This window comes from Neophocaena asiaeorientalis, unplaced genomic scaffold (genome assembly GCF_003031525.2).
Source record: "Neophocaena asiaeorientalis asiaeorientalis breed wild unplaced genomic scaffold, Neophocaena_asiaeorientalis_V1.1 scaffold125, whole genome shotgun sequence".
Lineage (NCBI taxonomy): Eukaryota > Metazoa > Chordata > Mammalia > Artiodactyla > Phocoenidae > Neophocaena > Neophocaena asiaeorientalis.
In genome coordinates, this window is record NW_020174425.1 from 697,852 (window position 1) to 712,142 (window position 14,291).

The window sequence follows — 14,291 nt, forward strand, 5'->3', positions numbered from 1 at the left end:
TTACATCGCATGGTAATGAGAAGGGACAATATGAGATGAAAGTGTTCTGAGATAGAGGGTGTGACTTGGGAGTTGTAAAAATTGTACACAGAAGTGGAGTCGGGCTCTTCAATCCCAAAAATGGGGGTATTCACCAAGGATCAGAGCACTGGATACATATAAACACTTAAAATGCATTTCAGTTGTACCCACACAATATAGTAGGAAGTTGAATGATATATTTTTTTAAAGAAATGAAATTTGTTTTCAAATGTAGTTCATATAAACAAAAGAAAGTGCTAAGTAATAGAAAATGAGTACTACAGTTAATTTTTTGGATAATAGTTCTTAAATATTAATAGATTTGTATATGGCTTATAACTGGGAAAAATTATTTTTTTGAAAAAAACTTTTAGACTGATTTGCCAATTTATTACACTGGTAACTTAAACATGAAGAAATGGATTTCCTCATCCTTCTATTCCCAGTGATTAACAGCTAAGACTTGGGAGAAAAAGACACCTAGATTGAAATCTCACCTCAGTGCATCTTTAGCTGTATACCAAGCTTATCAAGATACTTAAATTCTCTGTGACTCATCTATAAAAAACTGACTACAGCTAACTGACAGGATTTTGTGAGAGTCAAAGAAGTAAAGCAGATAGCACAATGTTTAGCACATAGTATGTATTCAATAAGTGAAAGCTATTATTGTGATTCCATATGTATGTGGGCCCCTCAACCCCAACTTTATTTTCGGACTTTAAATTCCTGAAAATGGGATTGCTAACTATATTATGAATAGAGAAAGTAGTGGGAACTTGGTAGCTGTAGTAATGATGTTCTTGCAAATACGGCAGATAAAAATAAGTTAATTTGGAAGGGAGCAGGGGCAAGATGCAAATCTTAGTTTTATATTATTTCTGGGTAAAACCTGTGTGAATGTGCCTACTTAAGCTCAAGGCAAAGACCTCTGAGTAGTTTTGCTTAGCTAAGTTTGTTGAAGCCAAAGGACTTTATGCTAAACAGTCTGCCCTGACTCAGAGAGCAAACTAAAGCTATGATTTCTTATTCCTCATTGGCATAGCATTAGTGAGGGGCCCACAGTGCAGGCTTTGGTGGAGATTAACTGGAAGAGCCTGTCTTCTGCCAGTAAACTATTCCCTTAGGCAAGTCTCCTAGGAGGGACAGTTTCTACTCTATCAGACTGGTTTCTCCTTCTGTTTTCAAGACTGGGCTACTCTTGAAGTGGAAGGGGGTTGAGAGTGAGTATTCAAATTAAAGTTGCAGCTATAAGGGTTAGACTCAGTAGCCTATGAGTTCTGCTAACGTGAGGGTCATGCCTCATTCATTTTTGTGCCCCCCGATGCCTCAACAGGGTTCTGCATTCAATATAATTATGAATATATGAATCCTCATAATTTTTAACCTAATTGTCACGTGTAGGAACACTACGCCAGTTTTTAAAATAGGTACACCTTTTTAGGTAGTTGCTTTGGAAATGTATGACCTGTGGTGTGAATAATAAGGCATACCAAGTGCCAAGCACTGGAGCTAAGCATTTTACCTTACTACTGAGTGAAGTAAATTTTGGAAACTGAGGCTTCGACATTAAAGAATACAACTAAGATGGCACAGCTAATAGGTGACAGAGTTTAAAACTTGAACCCAAGGCTGCCTGACTTTTAATCACAAGAGTAAAGGCCTCGTATTAATTCAGCAAAACTTGGTGAGCCGCTGCCCTTCAACTTGCAGTTCTAGACAGATTCCACCCGGAATTTAAGGCCTGGTTTACCAAGAAGAACGAGTGTGTCCACACACCCCACGCACCTCACCCTAAACGAACTGGACTGGAAAAAGTAAAACGTGGCCACTGCGCAGGCTCAAACGTCCCTTCCTCACTCTCCCTTCCCTGCTCCGGGACGTCACCGCGGAAACTTTCCCGGACGACTCTAAAACGGCTCCCGCCCACTCTGAAGTCAAACGGGTGGAAGCTGTTCCTCTCTGCGACGGGGACAACCTTCTCTTCCTCGAGCCTTTCCAACTTGGAAGCCAACACCACGCGCCTCGGTTTCTCGGGGATTCAAGCAGGAGTTTGCCAGATGTCAATATGGCCGCTGACAGGCGGTCCCAAGCAGAGGCTTTTCATAGGCCAAGGTCGCACCCCAGCCCCGCCCATTTCATCCCTCCCCGCTGCGTCCGCCGAGGCCTTCGATACGCATGCGCGGCGAGGGCGGGCCGAGAGGTGGGACGGCCCGCGTCTTCCGTGTGCCGCCGCCACCGCTGCTACCTGAGCTTCGCCGCTCCTGCCCCTCCGGGGCTGCATAGCCGGCGTTAGCCGCGCGAGGGTTAAGAGAGGGGACCGACGGAGCGTGCGTACGCGGGGGTTCCCGCAGTCCCATCAGTTCCTCTCGCGGGTGGACTGCGAGGTCAGCAGCAGTCGGGGGAGGCCACAGACGGCGCCATGTCGGCGGGCGGCCCATGCCCGGCAGGAGCCGGCGGGGGCCCAGGAGGAGCCTCATGCGCCGTGGGGGTCTCCCCCGGCGGGGTATCCATGTTCCGGTGGCTGGAGGTGCTGGAGAAGGAGTTCGACAAGGCCTTCGTGGATGTGGATCTGCTCCTAGGCGAGATCGATCCGGACCAGGCGGACATCACTTATGAGGGGAGACAGAAGATGACCAGCCTGAGCTCCTGCTTTGCGCAGCTTTGCCACAAAGCCCAGACTGTGTCCCAAATCAACCACAAGCTAGAGGTGAGCTGTGGGCGCTGGAGGGGGTGGCATTCAACTCCAGTCATCAGACCTCATTTAACGCACCCGTGAAACGACCCTAGAAAACTGCCAGCCGGGGCACCTGGGCTTCCTACGTGACGGGGGAGTGCGCGCGCGCGCAGGAAAGGAGTGAGGTGAGGTTAGAGCAGAAAAAGGTGTGTGGACTGACGTGTGGGTCTCCCGGGATCCTGTAGTCCACCTTCCTTGTATCTCTATGAAGAGGAAGCAGGAACTAATTACTCCAGCCTACTTGTGCCTGTTACGTTAACAGATCTCAGACTTAACTGAAGCTCAGAGATTCTGCCATAAGAATACTTTAGCTCACCTTTTAACATTTGAGTTTTTAGATCTACTTTCACATTGATAAACTAGGTTTGTATATCACCAGACAGACACAGTCCTGATTATTTTTAACTATTTCAGGTCAGTTTCTGTTGTTGCACACAGACGTACTGTACCTTGACTGCACGAACTATTGAGGGGAATTTGATCAGAGCTCTTAAGAAAAGTTAGTGGGATAAGCAAGACGGTATCAGTGTCTATTTCAGTTTACAGTTAGTTGGTCCTTAAGTTACAGGCACATCCCTCCAGAGCGCCCTACAGTTATTCAGCTGACTTCTAACATTGAGGTTTTGTCTGTACTTTACTATCTTTCCCAAAGTCTCGGTTTATTTTTGAGAGTGTGTGAAGGATGATCATTTGCTTTAGTCTCTAATCTTGGTTGTGGGTGTGAGTGCAGTGGTGGTGCTTCCAGAAAAACCCCCCAAACCTACCATTTTTGCAGAAAATTAAAATTTTTACAATATTTAGAAAGCATAATAGATTACCATTATTACATAAAGATCATTTTCTAACTAGATAATTTAAATAAGAGAATGGGTCTTTCATTTTAAAGTAGGTAAAAATAGGATAATAAATGATGTGCACAGCTCTTTGAACATTAGATTTTGTGAGAAATCATCGTTACTATCAGTTGTGGTGATTGAGAATGCCCATTGGATCCAAATTAATATGAATATCAGAAATGCATCCTCTCCTTGCTTAGTGGTTAGCATTCTTTCTCTTTCCTGTCAGTCGTGAAAAAGGTGGTATAATTTAGCTTTGATTAGCATAGAATTTCATATGGGAGATTTTGTGACTCTTGTTCACTGAAAGGACTGTTAATTTCTTTCATCCTTTCTGAAAAGGTTGGAAGTGTTGATATGAGGCTAATCACTTCTTAATCTAGGTATATGAAAATGTCTCTTGAATTCTTGCTTTAGTGGTAGTTTCTAGAAGATGGTTATTTATTCATGTAGTGAAATTGCATTTGTTGGTCTTTAGAAATAGTACTTCAGCTTTAAATAACAGAGCAAGAGTAGCTTTTGCTACTCTACAACTGAGAGTATTTACTGAGATAAACAGATTTTAAAAAGTGAAACAAGATCTAATTCATTTTTTAAATGACTTAAGGAAACTTTAAAGTGCTATTTGGATGTCAGATATAAAACCTGATTTTGGAGAAAATTATGTTCTATGAGCAGGAGGTGATGCTCAGTTTTTTTCATCTTTAAATATTTTAAATGAGTACTCAGAGCTATAATAAATTATGCATGTTCTTTTTTAGAAATTATAATTACATATTCTGATTTCATGTCCTGGCTTAGAAGGTGGCATTATTTCTCAAAATAAGAAATGCTAGCCTATCACAATGTGAGCATGTTTTTTCAATATGCTTGAAGCCTTTGATTTAAAGATCTTAGGAAATGGGGATTGTTGGTGTGTTTTTTCAGTTACAGTTGACTTCTCTGTCTGTGGGGTTATTCTTTCTATATTTAGCAGTTTCTACAGTTTTCATGGAATCTGTTATGTATTGCTGAGGAGAGAGGTTCATTGTCAGTAGTGCTTTTCAAAGTAGATCTGCCATTGTATCATCTGCAGAATTTCAGAGGTTGCCCCGTGTACTGTTAGCAATCTTTTGAGATCTTGAAATTTTAGAAAAGATTTCCATACTTTCTTGCCCTGTTTTATTTCTTAGTAAGTGAATTGAATGAGTTCTATTGTTTTAAGGATATGGGCATTAAGACATATTTGAGGTCACTTACAGTTTGATATAGCAGATGTGCACCAAAGTTCGGTGGTTTTAGAGATTAATACCTTAAACCATATTGCCATAATAAAATATTTTTATAATCAAGAGGGGTACCTCCGGTATGAGTAACTTATGATATATTTAAATTGGTCTTGAGTATCCTTCCAGATTGCCCTTCTGCTCATTGTCTTCAGGTAGTTAATTTAATATTAATATAGTAGTTAGGAAAACAATTTCGCTACAAAAAAAGTCAGAGATTACATTAAAAAATTAAATATAAGTGACATCTATGTGACTGCTTTTTTCCATAAATTATATTTGGGGAGAGGGATATCTATAAGGGGAAGGGGAGGGCAGAGAATTCAGAATATTTTGAGGTAGTGCATTTCAAATTACTCACATCTCTTTTATACTTCCCACCTGCTTGAGAATCCCTGCTATGGTGAGCCACTTGGTGACAGCTGTGCTGGAGTCACAGGTACTGATTGGGATAGTAGTAGTAGTAATAGTAATAGTAGCAGTAGTAGGTGTGTTGGAGTAGAACAAAAGATGAGAACCAGTGCTTTAGAAAAACTCACCTCTCTGCCTTGAAGTACGGTTTTCTGCCTGTTCACCCCTTCTTTAAAATAACAGCAAAACAATATATCTTCTGTCATGTCCTCCTTTCCCTCAGCAATTGCTGAATAAGTATCTTTTTTTAAAGTGATTTACTGTTCACAGCCATCTAGAGCCACATTGAAAATGAACTAATGATATATTACCCTTTTACTACTTTAAAGCTATTCTGATTTTTTTTTTTAGTGTATCAGTTTTATTGCAATTTGTTTAACATTGGCTGTTAACCACTCATTGAACCGTTTCAGTGCCATAAAATGGTAGGTTTCAAAAATAGTATTCCCCCCCAATAATCTCCCCCCATTCTCACCTGTCCATCCTTGCTCTTCTTTTTTTTTTTTTTTTTTCTTGGCCACTCGGTTTGTGGGATATTAGTTCCCTGACTAGGGATCGATCAAACCTGGGCCCCTGGCAGTAAGAGCTCTTTCCTAATCCTGACCACTGAACCGCCGGGGAATTCCCCATCCTTGCTCTTTTTCAATAATTACTACATTGATTTCCCTTTGCCCTTCTACTTACTTACTTATACCAAGGCTATTCATATTTAGTTTCTAGTGCCATGTTCCATACTTGGATGAACTGGATAGCATTCTAGACTAGTATAGTTAAGCTATTCTGTTTTTAAACAAGCGATGAGGCTGTTTTGCAGCATTGAACTTGAAGTTTAATATTGCTCCAATATATATTTATTGAGTGCTAATTATGTGTTGGACACTTGGGATACAATGGAAAGCAAAAACGGACATAATCATCACTGTTATGGAACTTGGATTTTATTGGAATTTGTTGAAATAATTATCATATAAATGTGAAATTCCAACTTTGAGGTACATAGAGTAATGAGAACCTCCTATTCTGGGGCATCAAGAAAGTTTTCTTTGAGGAAGTGACTGTTGAGTTGAGACATAAAGGATGAGTAGGAATTAATTAGGCCAAGAGAAATAGGAGTATCGTTCAACATTCTGGTAGAGGGAACAGGATGTAGAAGGCACCTGTGATGGGCGAGTGCTAATGCATTTGAAGAACTGAGGGTTGGTATGTGTTATAAGAGCATAAGGCAAAAGAAGTGATATGCAAAATAAGTTTGAACAGGTAGGTAGGGACAATATCTACATGATTTTCTAGACCATGTAGTAGATTTGAGGGCTTTATCATAACAGTGGGAAATGTTTTAAATTAGGTGGTAACCTCAGATAGGAGATTAGAATAGTTTACTCTGGCTATGATAAGGAGAGAATTTGGGGAAATAACAAGAATAAATGCAGAAAACCATTTAGGGGGCTCTTAATTCTGATCCATGTGAGATGATGGGAGTAGGATAGCAGAGGTGGAGGAAAGTGTTCAGAACAAGAGAGATTTGAGAAGTAAAAATAAAATCTAGGGATGGGTTGGAACAGAGGGATGAGGGAATTCAGGATGACTCCAAGGTGTCAGTTGGCTGGATAAATGGATGGATATTATATATTGCTAGCAATACTATATTGCTAACTGTTGATCAGTTACTATGGGCCAGGCTCTGTGCTAGGTCTTTTATATGTATCGATTCACCCAATTCTCAAAATAGTCCTGTGGGGTAGGTTTAGTATTGTTATTCCCATTTTATAGGGATTAAGTAAGGGGCCCAAGACTACAGAACTAGAGAAACCAAGCTCTTCAAAAACACATTTATGTCTGGCTGGGGAAGGAGGAGGTGGAGAGAAAAAAAGCAAGCAGAAATAGTTGAGTGTGGCTGGATAGCCGGGAGGGGGAGGGGGAGTTCAAGGGAGGTATTGTTTTCTTTTTTTTTTTAATGGAAAAATAAACTTAAACATGTTTACAAGCCAATGAGAAGCATCTAGTTGAGGGAAAATCTGAATATTCTAGAGAAGGAGAGGATAATTAGTAAGATTTCTGAGTGAAGATGAAACCCAAAATACATGTAGAGAGAATGGCTTTATATTGAAAGGACAGCTATTATACTTAAAGGGAAAGGAGAGATGATAAGCACAGAAGCGGGAGTGTTTTGTGTGACGGCTTCTTTATTCTCTGTAGAATAGGAGCCTGGGACAACTGCTGAAAGTGGGTGAAAGTAAGAGCTCGAAGAGAGTGAAAAAGATTTGAAATAGTAATGGAAGAGTGGGAGAGCAAGTTGGCCAGAGAAATAGAAGGACTGCCAGACAATGCTGGGGACTAATTTGGAGTTATAAATTCATGGTAAAACCAGTCTGCCCTGTCGTATGACTTTCTCTGGCAATACAGGCACAGTAATGAGAGTAATAATTGAGTTCAACCAGTGCTGTAGCAAGGAGTTTGCTATATAGACAAGAGTGTTATTGAAATGAAAATGGTATTGGGGATGAAGAAAAGGAGATAATCTTTAAAGGAGTAGAAATAGTATTTGATAATTATCTAGATGCAAAGGCAGAGGAATGGTTAAGGATGATGCCACATTTCTGTTTGGGAAATATATTGGTTGATACCTACAGTGGCTTGAATAGTGCTCCCCCGCCCAAATTCGTGTCTACACAGAACCTCAGAATGTGACCTTATTTGGAAATAGGGTCTTTACAAATGTAATTAATATAAGGATGGAGATGAGGTCATAGCAGATTACAGTGGGTCCTAAATCCAGTGAGACTATCCTCCGAGGATACACAGGGACACAGAGAAGAAGGCTATGTGAGGATGGAATAAGAGATTGGAGTGACTTGTCTACAAGCCAAGAAATGCCAAGGATTGCTGGCAACCACAGTATTAAGAGACAGGCATGGGACAGTTCTCTTTCAGGGTCTCCAGAAGGCACCAACCCTGCCAGTGCCTTGATTTGGGGCTCCTGCATCCTGAACTGTGAGAGAGTAAATTTTTGTTCTTTTAAGCCACCAAGTTTGTGGTAATTTGTTATGACAACCCTAGGAGACTTATACCGTTCACTTAAGTAAGGAATCCAGGAGAAGGAGTGGGTCTGGCAGGAAAGATAATGGGTTGAGTTTAGGAGGTTGTGCATGGTTAAGGTCCATATCCCTTTTTTGCATATTCCTAACATAGTTTCCTAATTGCTTCTTACCCCCTCCACATCATCCTCTCATTGCCAAAATCATTCTAAAGTGATTCATATTAATGGTTCATATCAAAAGGCAAGTCTGACTACGTCACTCTTCTTTGTATACCTCCCTATTACTGGCTAAGATTCAAACTTTGCAGCGTGTTGATCAGTGTCCAGTCTGTCTGTCCTCATCTCTTGTCACCCCCTCTTAGCTGCTTTTGCCTCAAATAAAACTGGTTTATTTGCATTTCTCTAAATAGGCCTGCTCTTTCATGGCATCTCTACTTTGGCACAGGCTTTTGTGTATAATACCTTCTCTGTCCCCTTTGTCTACAGTGTCAAACACCCACTCATCTTTCAACACACCACTTACATCACCATCTCTGTGAAGGCTTTCCTCACCCAACTCCTCTCTGCTCTCTATAGGCAGAGGCTGTCTTAACACCTTGAACTTGCTTGGGCTGTTACAAGATTTGTTATTATACATTGTACTATAACTTGTGGTTGCCACATTTCTCTACCTCTAGAAGGTAAGCTCTTTGAAGGCCAAGACTTTGTCATAGCTGAAATAATCTGAACTAAGACTTTGAAGGCCAAGACTTTGTCATAGCTGAAATAATCTGAACTAAGACTTTGAAGGCCAAGACTTTGTCATAGCTGAAATAATCTGAACTAAGACTTTGAAGGCCAAGACTTTGTCATAGCTGAAATAATCTGAACTATCAAATGCTTGTGAAAGCTGACTTGGTGGTAGCATTATCCATTTGTGAACCCATTTTGGTTTCTAAGAATTGGTTGGTAGTTTTTTTCTCCATGATATCAAGTTGATTTATATGTGGATTACAGAATTGGTGTTTGGCCCCTTTTAAAAAGGGGCCAATTTTTGGAAATTTGGAACTCACACATTAAACACCAACCTTTTTGACCCACTTACATTCTTATCTCACTTGCTAGGGGTTTTCACATCTCAGACCTTTCCCTTTCCCTACTCCATGTATTAGCTTTTCTCCGTTCAGCATTCAGGTAAACTTCTCCTTTCTGACTCCCTTTGTTTCTTTTTGAATTGGTACATCACACATGCCTGTACACTAGTGTTTACAACACTTTACATCATAATTGGAAATGTATTTTTTATCTGTTTCTACTAGACAGTAAAATCTTCAAGGGGCAGAATCCATGTCTTATTCATCATTTTGTCTCCAGATCCTGGCACACTGTGTATATTCAATAAATGTTTATTTGAATGAATAAATTATTTGAAACAACTTTAGTTGCCTCATTCTGCCATGAGTCTTCAAAGTTTATCAATAATCATTCTGTAATACAAGTTTCATGAGAGCTGGGATGGTGTCTGTCTTGTTGACTCTACTATCTATTGTGTCTAACATAGGGCCCACCATATTAGTGAAAGACTGAATCAATCACAAAGATATGATTTGTTAATATTTCATGGTATTCCATTTTAAGAAAAATTTGAAACTGACTAAAAATAACATCATTACATTATTGACTATGGATTTAGTGTACTTTTGACATTTCTAGTATATTTGGTAGGTTGATTCTCCTCATCCCACCTCGAGTTTAATTATAGAGCAGCTGAATTCTTTAAAATGAAAACAGAAAACATTTTATCTTGTTTGGAACTTCATTTTGAGGTTTAAAGTACTTTAACTTTTAAAAATACATCATAGACTTATCTACTTGTCTCCATTTCAAATCCCCCAACTCTAGTTCAGTCACGTTGTCTCCCATGTTACACACAGCTGCCTTTTCTTTTTGGCTGTGTTGGGTCTTGCTGTACATGGGCTTTTCTCTAGCTGCTGTGAGTGGGGGCTACTCTTCGTTGCGGCACGCGGGCTTCTCATTGCTGTGGCTTCTCGTTGCAGAGCACAGCTTCAGTAGTTGCAGCACGTGGGCTCAGTAGTTGTGGCTCATGGGCTCTAGAGCGCAGGCTCAGTAGTTGTGGCACATGGGCTTAGTTGCTCTGCAGCATGTGGGATCTTCCCGGACCAGGGCTCGAACCTGTGTCCCCTGCATTGGCAGGAGGATTCTTAACCACTGCGCCAGCAGGGAAGTCCAGCTGCCATTTTTAAAACATAAATTTAATCATGTCATTCTGCTTTAAATTCCTCAGTTGTACTTTGAATAAATTCAGGCTCCTTATCACTGATAAGCTCTGTGTGATCTGACCTCTGGATAGCCCTCCAATGACGTATCTTATCATTCTTTCCTCTTATTCTGTATGGCCCAGGCCACATGGGTCTCCTTTCAGAAACTCTAAGACAATAATTCTTTTTTTTTTTTTTTTTTTTACAGGCGGACTCTCAACCACTGCGCCACCAGGGAAGCCCTAAGACAATAATTCTTAAACTTTTTGGTCTTAGAACCCCTTTACATTCTACAAATTATAAGGTCCCCAAAGAGCTTTTTTTTTTCTTCCCTAAATATGGGTTATATCTACTGGTATTTACTGTGTTAGAAATTACAACTGAGAAAACTGTAAATATTACATCAGTTAAAAATAGCAACAGTAGGGCTTCCCTGGTGGCGCAGTGGTTGAGGATCCGCCTGCCGATGCAGGGGACACGGGTTCGTGCCCTGGTCCAGGAAGATCCCACGTGCTGCGGAGTGGCTGGGCCCGTGAGCCATGGCCGCTGAGCCTGCGTGTCCAGAGCCTGTGCTCTGCAACGGGAGAGGCCACAACAGTGAGAGGCCCGCGTACTGCAAAAAAAAAAAAAATAGCAACAAAAAACCCATAAATAAACCCATTACATGTTAATATCATTATTAATGAAAAAATAACTACATTTTCCAAAAAATTATGAGTAGTATTATTTTATATTAAAATTTAAAAATATATATCTGGTTTAATAGAAGATAGCTGGCCTCTCACATCTGCTTTCAAACAGTTATGGTTTGTGGTTTTGGTTATAGGAAGAAAATTTGACCTCACAGAGAAGTAGCTCGATCAGGGAGGAGTATTTTAGTAGCCATTTCAGATAATTGTGGATATTCTTCTTTGATAGTAAAAGGTAGTTTCTTAAAGGTTAGTTACAATGTGGAGTCTGAAACCCTATCAATAAACTTTTTATACACCGTTACATTAAAATACATTGGTCTATCTTTGTAGCCTTTGAATGGATCTTTTACCAAGGCATGATTTTAACATTGTGCATTGGTCATTTTGAAAATATTGGTTTGCTGAGTTATCCAGATCTTCCAAATGTGGGCACATCTCATTATACAATATCAAAAAATCACATTTGTTAATATCTGCAGTCTCATGAGAAAAATCTGTAAGTATTAAGAAGCTGTCAAGCTTATGGTGATGGATTCCAATTTTCCAAAATTCTAATTTTCACTTTGAAAGTATAAGTTCTTATCATTGCCAACAAATGCTGTCAGTTGTTTTCCTTGAAATAACAGATTCACTTTATTCTCAAGAACATGTCTGCCAAATATATTAATCTTAATAACCACAGTTTGTTCTTCTTTCAAATAAATATGGTGTTCCAAGAAAAAAAAGTTCAGTTTTGCATCTCAAGCAGTTGCATAAGTGCTTTTCCTTGAGACATCATAGTTTGATATGCAGCAGGTGTGCTTTATGTATGCTTCCCATTTCATCACACAGAATATTAAAAAGACTTACTCAAGGTTGAGATTTTTAGAAATTAATAATTTTACTGCTTTATCAAGGACATTCTTAAGTGAATTTTTGGGTTTTGTTTTTGTTTTTTATAAATTTTGGCTGTGTTGGGTCTTCAGTGCTGCGCTTGGGCTTTCTCTAGTTGCGGTGAGCGGGGGCTACTCTTCGTTGCGGTGGGCAGGCTTCTCATTGAGGTGGCTTCTCTTTCCTGTGGAGCACGGGCCCTAGGTGCGTGCTTCAGTCGTTGCAGCACGTGGGCTCAGTAGTTGTGGCGCATGGGCTCTAGAGTGCAGGCTCAGTAGCTGTGGTGCAAGGGCTTAGTTGCTCCACGGCATGTGGGATCTTCCCGGACCAGGGCTCAAACACATGACTCCTGCATTGGCAGGCAGATTCTTAACCACAGTGCCACCAGGGAAGTCCTTGTTTTTTGTCTTTGTTTTGACTGCGAGTGTATGAGAGTGAAGAGTACAGTGACTACTGGTAGTTTGGTGCCACTGCCTTGACTTGTGTTGTAAGCATTCTATTCATAATTGCTTTTGTACCTTCAGTACAATGTCAACACAATGAAAAAGGCAATTAATATTTTTTTATTATGAAAATAGTTTTGACCTTGTGGATGCCCTGAAATGGTCCCATAGACCTGTGAGAACTGCTGCTCTGATAATAGCCGAAACACTTCCCAGAAGGATAGCCATACACTCCCACCCCACTAATTCTGATTCTCTTTCCTTCTTTCCTATAGCTTATTATGGTTTGTAGTTATGTATATTACTACTGGCTTTGCTATGACCTCGGGCAAGTTACCTAACCTCTGTGCTTCACTTTCCTTCTCAGTACAAAAAGTATCTTTGAGGATTAGGACAATTAAAACATGAATATGTTCAAAACAGTGCCTGGCACATGGTTAATACTATTATTATATATGCCATTCATTTTTTTTATGAGCTGCCTCCTGCACAAGGCCACTGAAGCTCTGCAGGGCAGGATCCACATTTGTTTTGTCTACCAGAGTATCCCTAGAACCCAGCCCACTGCTTGGCATATATTGGTGCTTAATAAATACATGTTGAATGAATGTGTGATGTTGTGGGAGACTAAAACTAAAAATATGTTTGCTTGTCTTGAACTGTAGAACACTTCGGGGAGAAATAATGACAGATGAAGTTTGCGGTCTTTATGCTTGGATTGGAAATTGGAGCAAATAGGTGGAGTTTTCTCACAGAACTTTCATAAGCCAAATGAACAGACTGTTTCAAGAGCTGAAATGTAATAAAAAAGAATATTATTTCTTATCTTGAGGGATGACAGAGATTTTTATCTTTGATCTTTGAATATATTTTCTGTTTGGTCACAGTCTTTGCTTTAGAACAGGCTCATTGGCTTTTTGTGATCTTCAGTAGTAGGGCAGCACTAACCATCCTGGGCACAGGAAGAAAAGATAAAATAGAGGAAGATTCTTTTTTTTTTTTTGCGGTACGTGGGCCTCTCACTGTTGTGGCCTCTCCGGTTGCGGAGCACAGGCTCCGGGCGCGCAGGCTCAGCGGCCATGGCTCACGGGCCCAGCTGCTCCGCGGCATGTGGGATCTTCCCGGACCAGGGCACGAACCTGTGTCCCCTGCATCGGCAGGCGGACCCTCAACCACTGCCACCAGGGAAGCCTGAGGAAGATTCTTTATAAAGGAGTTGGTTAAATTAAATGAGCTCTAAGACTTTGTTCAGCTATTTTGAAGAAGTAGAAGAAAAGAAAGAGAATGGATCAAAATACTTTCATTAGTTACAGTATCACCTTGAAGAATGGTTCTGCTGTCTGTCAGGTATAAATAAATAGCTTAGGATCTTTTATATAAGAATCTCTATAATAGATTCTTTTAAAAGTTTCGATCGAAGAAAAAAAAGACAGTCTCACCAGATAAAATGGCGTTGCTTCTTTAAATGAGGCAAGGAGAATTCTATAATCTGTAAAGGTTCTCCTATTAATAGGAGACTCAGTATTTAATACTCAACAGTAATAAGATGTCTTTTTTTTTTACAGTCATATCTTGCCATCTCTGTATGATTTTTATTTTTTACATTTGTTTTATTGCTCTTACGAGCTTTTTTTTTTTTTTTTTTTTTTTTTTTTTTTTTTTTTTGCGGTACGCGGGCCTCTCACTGCTGTGGCCTCTCCCGTTGCGGAGCACAGGCTCCA

General features: G+C 40.2%; 1 protein-coding gene across 1 annotated transcript in view; it reads left to right on the forward strand.

Annotated features, from left to right (window-relative positions):
- Positions 1–2,230: 2,230 nt before the first annotated feature.
- The window catches only part of GOPC (golgi associated PDZ and coiled-coil motif containing), a 42,918-nt gene continuing 30,857 nt past the window's right edge, over positions 2,231–14,291 (forward strand). Inside the window, exon 1 of the mRNA XM_024756679.1 lies at positions 2,231–2,731. Within this exon, the coding sequence (XP_024612447.1) occupies positions 2,444–2,731 (288 nt within the window). The 5' untranslated portion in view covers positions 2,231–2,443. The remainder of the gene's footprint in view (positions 2,732–14,291) is intronic.